Source organism: Nicotiana attenuata, unplaced genomic scaffold (genome assembly GCF_001879085.1).
Source record: "Nicotiana attenuata strain UT unplaced genomic scaffold, NIATTr2, whole genome shotgun sequence".
Taxonomy (NCBI): domain Eukaryota; kingdom Viridiplantae; phylum Streptophyta; class Magnoliopsida; order Solanales; family Solanaceae; genus Nicotiana; species Nicotiana attenuata.
The window spans coordinates 178640-186445 of NW_017670589.1; the positions used below are offsets into that span (position 1 = coordinate 178640).

The 7806-nt window shown below is 35.8% G+C and overlaps 1 protein-coding gene across 1 annotated transcript; it reads left to right on the plus strand.

The window, feature by feature from the left end:
- The first annotated feature begins 2815 nt into the window (after nucleotides 1-2815).
- LOC109241308 (lecithin-cholesterol acyltransferase-like 1) lies at nucleotides 2816-5174 on the plus strand. Its single transcript, XM_019408034.1, has 2 exons — nucleotides 2816-3390; nucleotides 4222-5174. The coding sequence occupies exons 1-2, from the start codon at nucleotides 3008-3010 to the stop codon at nucleotides 5135-5137; spliced, it is 1299 nt and encodes a 432-aa protein (XP_019263579.1). The 5' UTR covers nucleotides 2816-3007; the 3' UTR covers nucleotides 5138-5174.
- The last annotated feature ends 2632 nt before the right edge of the window (nucleotides 5175-7806 follow it).

Here is a 7806-nt window from a genome sequence, read left to right on the forward strand (position 1 = left end):
AGCTTTGCCCCGAAGATTTTTCTTCTATTTAGCTACGTTATTAGATTCAAAAGAATATGAAGGTCTTATCTCATGTATTATTTGACTACATCACATCATTATAGTAATTTATTCACATTAATTATTTTTCATACAAAAAGAATCAAGACTTCATAGCACCTTAGAGTAGCTAATGTGTCACTTATAAATCATTTTAAAAGACTTTATTTATATGACTAAATTGATATTCTCATGACTCAAATAAAACTAGTTATGTCATATTTGAATAAATGTAAGACAAAAATACTATGATTTCATAAGATTATGAACAACTACCCATACTATATAATCATCAAATATTTTAAAGAGAGTAGTATTTTAATTAAAGGATGGACAAATGTACTTAAAGAAGTAGAATATATCCAGTTGATGTGCCACTTAAAGATTAGAAACATAAGCAAGGTAGATGATTTTTCTTCTTTATATTTAGTCTATTATAAGACAACTTAATATTTTCACTAGATCAACTTAACTATAAAAAACTTTAATGTTTTAAAAGCTAAATGGAAACAATAGTACAACATAGAGCTTTTCCATCAATTTCAAAAAAAAAACTCACAGACTTAAGAGTNCATCTTATATATATCAACTTGATGCCAAAGTTCTGCCTATTATATTCTCATGAGAATAAGCAGAAAAGGATAAAAAACTAAGGAGATATTAAACCAATTATGCGTACCTGGTATACGTAAATATTATGTCATACACAAACATATCAAGCGTAGAAGAAGTCACTGTCTTTTAAAGTATAGTACCATCTTTAGCATCCCTTAGAATGCTCATTGACTTGGAGTAATACTTCGTAGCTCACAAAATTAATTTGAACTCCATAAGACCATTGTGCAAACTTGAAGTACATGTCCCCTTTTTAAAAATAACTTGGACAATGTCAAACTTGATTCTCCATAATAAAATAGTGTAAATATCCTTAAGATTGTTGGAAAAATATTGGATGATTATGGAGAATAGATGGTTTAGCTTGAGGCGTGTCAAAGACATTGTCCTTAAGGATATTTCGCCTACACCGTAATGAATAAAATTAGGCGTATCCCCTAGGATTCAACAAGTTCTTCTAGTATAAACTAGGAGCAGAAACAACAAAGATTGAATAAAAGAAAATCCAGCACAAAAGAAAAGGGATGAAATTTTTTAACTTTGTTCACTCTACTACTCAAAGTAACATATAGGAAAAAATATATATATATAATTCAAAGATTTTAACTTATTGTAAGCAATGTTTTAAAAATTATTAAATGCCATTCAAAGACTATTGAAATGGTTGTTACAAATTAAAGCCATTAAGGCTAATAAAAAGTTAGTTATAATATTATAATAATGACTATTAATCATGGGGAGTAATTGATAATGAATATGTTATATTTTATTTTTACTATATAAGAATTATCTTCTAACACTATCTCTCTTTAATTTAATTATTTGTTGTCCTTAGATCATTCGTGTTAAATTAAATTACGTATCCTTTAAACCGCGAACAAATTTAATTGTTACTCATTTTTAAGGGTGAATATATACAATTCTTTTTTCCTATTAGAGGATACCTCGGCTTTATGAAGTATTAAAATATGTGAACAAAAATAATGCAGAAATAAACATAAAACTAAAGGGTACACCCAAGCCCGAAAGCAATTAAAATGGACACAGCGCAATACTGAGGTAACGGTTGTTCGGTCTGGTGGATTAATCAAAAGTATTATAGGTAGAAGGGACATGTTATTGGAATAAGGATATTATTGAATTAGATGATGAAGATTTATTTAAATACATATGTTATGTATTCATTTTACTTGTTGCAGATATCAAGTTTAGATAAGGTTTCTTGATGCTTGTACCTTGAATTTTTAACTCGTCAAGTCCACACTTGACGAAAAATCAATAATAAAATATAATAATTTTGAGAAATAGAGAAGATATATCAAACTTTCATTTTTTTTAGAATCATCCATAGATCGGTTTTTCTATCTTGTATATTGGTTTATTAGACTTTTTCGTTCAATGTATAGACGGATCCAGACCATCTAACAAATGAAACACGCATAATTGCTATTTACAAGGACCTGCTATGATTTGTACAAATAGGATCTTTTAGTTTCACCGTTTAAGTTTTGACCACATAGTTTTGCAAAAATATGTGTCAAAATCGTGTCAGTCACAAGTAATGGTGATCCATCTAATTTCTGGCCAAATCCTGAAGGACCGCTAGGATTCTTTTAGGATTTGTGGTTGAAATCCTGGCGATCCGTAAGGATTTGTGGTAAAATAACTTGCCGTGTAGAAATTAACTAAAATATTTTTGCTTCAAAATTAAGTTAATTGACCCCAAATTTGATCTACTCACTATGTTAAGCTCAACCTAACAATTTTCAATGGTTAGAGTCGATGCAAATTTCAAAAATTAATATACCGACTTTGTCAAGCTCAACCCAACAATGGTGTCTACAATTTTCTTCGTTGAAATCAATCCAACCACAAATAAGCAATGAGTTGGATATATTGAAAGGAAGAAGAAGTCCACCAAAGGATGTGGTGCAGTGGATGAGACTGCTCTTCCCTTAACCAGAAGTCTCGAGTTCGAGCCCTGGGTATGGAAAATCCTTGGTGGGGAGCGCTTCCCCCGAAAGGAGCTCCGTACGCGGAGCGAATCCGGATATAGTCGGGCTCCAATACCGATACCGGACATCAGGTGGGAAACCAAAAAAAAAAAGGAAGAAGAAGGAGGAGGAGGAGTTTATGGCGGGAGTCTAAAATTGTTAATGTTTGTAAACAGGGACGCCCAACGTAATCAGCACTGATGGAGGCCCAAAGTGAAGTCCCAAAAAGCCCATTATGCAACTAAACACGTCAACACATTATCCACCACAAAGACAATGAACAAGTGATCTCCATATCATAATCCAATCATAATGGGCACATACAACTTCCTCTCTGTTCCTTCTCAACTTTGTTAGTCATGAAAGTCCTAGACATATCCATGATCATAGTTTCAACGGCTATGATGTTGTACACTTGTCAATCAACTGCAAACCTCCACCCTCTGATCTTAGTACCAGGAGCTGGTGGGAACCAGTTTGAAGCAAGATTGACCAAAGAGTACAAGCCTACAAGCTTGGTGTGCAACAGATGGTATCCATTAAAGAAAGATTTTGAAGGTTGGTTTAGGATATGGTTTGATCCAAGTGTACTTTTGGCACCCTTTACCAAGTGTTTTAATCAGAGGATGAAGCTTTACTATGACACTGACTTAGATGATTATTATAATGCCCCTGGTGTGCAGACTAGAGTTACACACTTTGGTTCTACTACGTCACTTCTTTATCTTGATCCTAATCTCAAGTAAGTTCCCACTTATTGTCCTTATTTAGAATTATAAGCATTCATTATACTTCTGAGTTTTTGTTCATAATAAAGGTTAATCATGAGTATGACAGTTGAAAATGGTTAATTTAATGGCTGACCAATTTCTATTTGATAATGCATGTAAGCTATAATTGTGATTAAGTTATCGGTATAACCTTTGTTTACCCGTAAAACGGTATAGTTAAATTTATTATGCGGTTTATAGACAAGCAAACTGGTTGGATCCATAAAATGATAATGAGATAAAATAAATGTTAAGATTAGCAATTGAAATTGAAGAAAATGACAAGCCTGGCTCCGAACGCAATGCCTCCGAGGATAAAAGTGAAAGTAACGACAAAGTGCAAGTAAAGCTGCTTAATTGAGAGCAAAAGAAATAAAATAAAGCTTCTGTACGCTGAAAATTTCATGTCCTTATGATGGGTGTTGAGCCTGCTATTTATAGCTTTACCTAGGGAAACAAGATCCTAGGATCAAGCTCTTCTTATATGATAATAAAAGAGTCATTGATGAATATGTAACGGCAGACCATGAATGCAAATATTCACTGCAACAGCCGTCCATTTAATATTTGAGTATAATCCCCTCATTGAATGATTTGCGATGGCAAACCTTTGATCTCCTCCTGTTAACTATGCTACCTTTGGGATTTTCCGATGTCGATTACATTCGTTGTGTCCGGTATAGGTTGTTGCCTAATTTGTCTTTTTCTTAACTTCGGTTCCACCTCTCATGCTATCAATAGACCATATGTTATAAACCAATTTTACCTTTGTGTAGTTTTCATGAACGACTTGAAATTTGCAGGAAAATTACAGAATATATGGCGCCCCTCGTGAACGCTTTGCAACAATTAGGCTATAGAGATGGCACAAATCTCTTTGGAGCACCGTATGATTTTCGTTATGGTTTAGCTGCTGAAGGTCATCCTAGTCATGTTGGTACCAAATTCCTCATGGATCTAAAAGAACTAATAGAAACTGCAAGCAATTCAAATGCAGGAAGACCTGTAATTCTTCTTTCACACAGCTTAGGAGGGTTATTTATCCTCCAACTACTCAACCGAAATCCGGAATCCTGGTGCCAAAAATACATCAAACATTTCATAGCATTGTCCGCACCCTGGGGAGGCACAGTTGAGCAGATGGTCACTTTTGCTTCAGGGAATACACTTGGAGTGCCTTTAGTCAATCCATTGCTAGTAAGGGAAGAACAAAGGAGTTCTGAAAGTAACATGTGGCTTTTGCCTTCTCCAAAAGTATTTGGGACTACAAGACCACTTGTCATTACTCCGAATGCTGCATACTCAGCTCATGATATCCCGAAATTCTTCAAGGATATCGGCTTCTCTCAGGGAGTTTTGCCTTACACATCGCGTATTCTGCCCCTGCTCGACAACTTAACTGCGCCTCAAGTGCCCGTCACATGCATAATTGGCAGTGGGGTTAAGACTCCGGAGACGTTGTTCTATGGAGATGGCGAGTTCGATAAGCGGCCTGAGATTGTGTATGGGGATGGAGATGGCACGGTGAATATGTTAAGCTTGTTGGCTATTGAATCAAATTGGGCTAACAATAGTCACCAACCCCTTAAAATGACTAAGTTACAAGGGGTTTCTCATACAGATATACTAAAAGATGATATTGCACTTGAGAAAATAGTTGAAGAGATCTCTTGTATTAATTCTGAGAATACTGGCATTTCACTAGTTTCAAAAGCTTGATCATGATAAGTAATGTCTCTTATTTGTTCTTCCCTTTCTTAATCAGGATTACTCTCTATAGTGTATATATCATAAATTACTTCTTTTAATATAGAAAAATAACAGGACAAAACATTTGTAATTGCAAAAGTCCTCAAATTTTATATTCCTGCCTCTAATCTATTGAGAGTTTATTCAACTGTTATATGGTGCCTTCATGAGATATCGTAGAAGAGCGATGTAAATCAAAGCAATTAACGTCTGACTGATTACTTTCCGCCACCTAAAGGATCCCCGTATGCAATTTGCTTAATTTAGGAGAGCAATAATTACAAAAAAACCAACTTGGTGCCCATAGAATTGAAATTAAAGATGTAAAGAATGAACCCAAAAAAAAAATCACCTCTTTCATATTTTAAAGGATATGAAACAAACACGGCTACACTAGATTCAAGTATTGAATTCATAATGTAACTGTTTGCAACAAATTTTCGTAAGACGAAAAATAAACTGCAACAAAAATAATAATATGAAGAAAAAGTGATTTTATTGATAAATATTTGTGAGTACAATTCTATGTATCCCTTGATTCTCCTCTCTAAAATTCTCCGTGATTCGAGGGCTTGAGAAGCGTCTTTCTCGAATGTAGGATGATGCAGACCTCCTTGTGATGTATTTAATCGCCAAGAACGTCGAGCGGCACTTTGTTGTTACGGGTTGATCTCCGGGAAGAACTCTGTTGATCACTCCTTTGTTGAAGAACTAAGCACTTGATGATTGATCTCTATGTTTGTGGATGCCTTCACCAATTGCGGAGTGTTCTTCTCCAACTCTGAATGTCCCTTGAGAGTTATGTAACCCCCTCTATTTATAGTTGTAAAGGGTGGACAATCAAGCTACATAAGACTCTCTTGCTTGATTTTGATTGGCCCATGTCATTTTAGCCACTTGGCGACTTGTGGTTGGTTCTTGCTTTTTGACTTGGATTGCCACATTATTTAACATGTGGTGTCACCTTATTGGCCTGGAGTTTGGCTGGATATGCCATGTCACATGGCATAAGTCTGGGCCTAAGATGAAATGGACCTTGGGCTTGAAAATAATAAAATGGACTAATTTAACTTGTAAAGCCCAAATTAATTATTTAACCCAATTGAATTTAATCCAAATTTTGTATGGATTAAACCCAATAAATTTTATATGTTTACAAATGCCCCCTACTTCAAGATTCGTCAAGTATAGGCTTGTCGAAAGTCGAAGACGAGGCTTGAAGTATCCTGGGAAGAAAGTAACTATTTTTTCCGTGAGAGAAAATCAATTGTCACGTGACTTGGAGATTTGTATGTAATCAACTTGACTTTTGTACTCTCACAATATGGTATTGATCCCAATTTAAGAAAGTCAATAAGTAACCTTTAATGAACTTCATATTTTATTTTTTCCAAAAATTTCAAGTCAACTAGGAAATTTCCTTTTATTTAAGGAATCCTTTGCTTTTTTGGAAGAGGGAGTATGAGACATTACTCTTTTCTTTTTCTTCCTTTTGAATTAGCTCCTTTTTTAACAAGCAACCCAATTCTATGAGCAACCAAATAAGGAAAAGTTCAGCAATTTTTTCTCTATAAATTCAGCAGTGGATCTTGCGTTTACTTTGCATCAACGGTCTTCTAAATTCAAAAGGAGAAGACTTGCATTGAGGGTTTTTTTTTTACTCCTTTGTCGACGCCACTGCCATCGTTTCGGCTAATATGTAAACTGATGCTCATGGCTGATTTACGTTTTTTCTTTCTTCTTTTCTTTTCACAACTTTGGCTTAATTTCTTTTTTTTTTTCCCAGTAGTTTCCAGCCTTGCGTGTTTGTGTAAAGAATCCGCATCTTGGTGCAGGAGCATCTGAACTACGAGCTGTTTACACCGTTGGCAAGAAGACTCAGTGAGATACAACATCTATACACGTCGAAGCTCCAGCCCTTTTGATCTAGACGCAACAAATCTTTGATCAATTAAGTGCCGGAATCGAGAGGATTGCTCGGGCAGCATACTTCTTTTTTCCTTTTNTGGTTGATAATGGTTGCCATGTTTAAAAATCAATCCTCTTAGTATAAGGCTTAGAGCAGTACAACGAACTTTGCGATGGTCCGCCATATTGAGCTCTGATGGTGTTTGTTATCATGTCTTGCAATTGTTGGACAGACAACGCCGCAACTGAAGTAGATTGCTTTTCCTTTTGGATGTTTAACTTTGCAAATGATTCCTCAACAGCTGTTTTCTGGGAGGTGAAGACAGGTGAACGAGGAGGGACATGGCTCGACTCTCCAGGTGCATAGGCCTCCAATTTGTTCATGAGTTGAGCGATTTGAAGGTCTTTGTCTTCAACAGATTTCTTCAAGACCTCTATAGTTTGTTCCATCATGGCAAACTTTTCGTCCACGTTAGTTGCGTCAGTCATCAAGGCATTGACTTTAGTTGAAACTGAAGAATCCACCAAATCCTCAAATCCGCCAAGGTTTGAGGCCGTTGGAGAAAGTTCGTCAAACATCGAGAATGGGGTGTTGCCCCCAGAGATTGCGGTTGCGAACGTCATATGAGATCTGCTTTTCTTTGCCATCTCCAAGGAGGCGAAGTATTCGGACCCATCCAAGCCACTAGCCTTGAACTTGCTTCGAGTGATTGGGCCAACATGACTGAGCT

Bases quoted from the DNA above. Each gene is read 5' to 3' on its own strand.
- LOC109241308 (XM_019408034.1), top strand. From the start codon at position 3,008: ATGAAAGTCCTAGACATATCCATGATCATAGTTTCAACGGCTATGATG. The intron at 3,391-4,221 runs GTAAGTTCCCAC...TGAAATTTGCAG, and splicing joins TATCTTGATCCTAATCTCAA to GAAAATTACAGAATATATGG.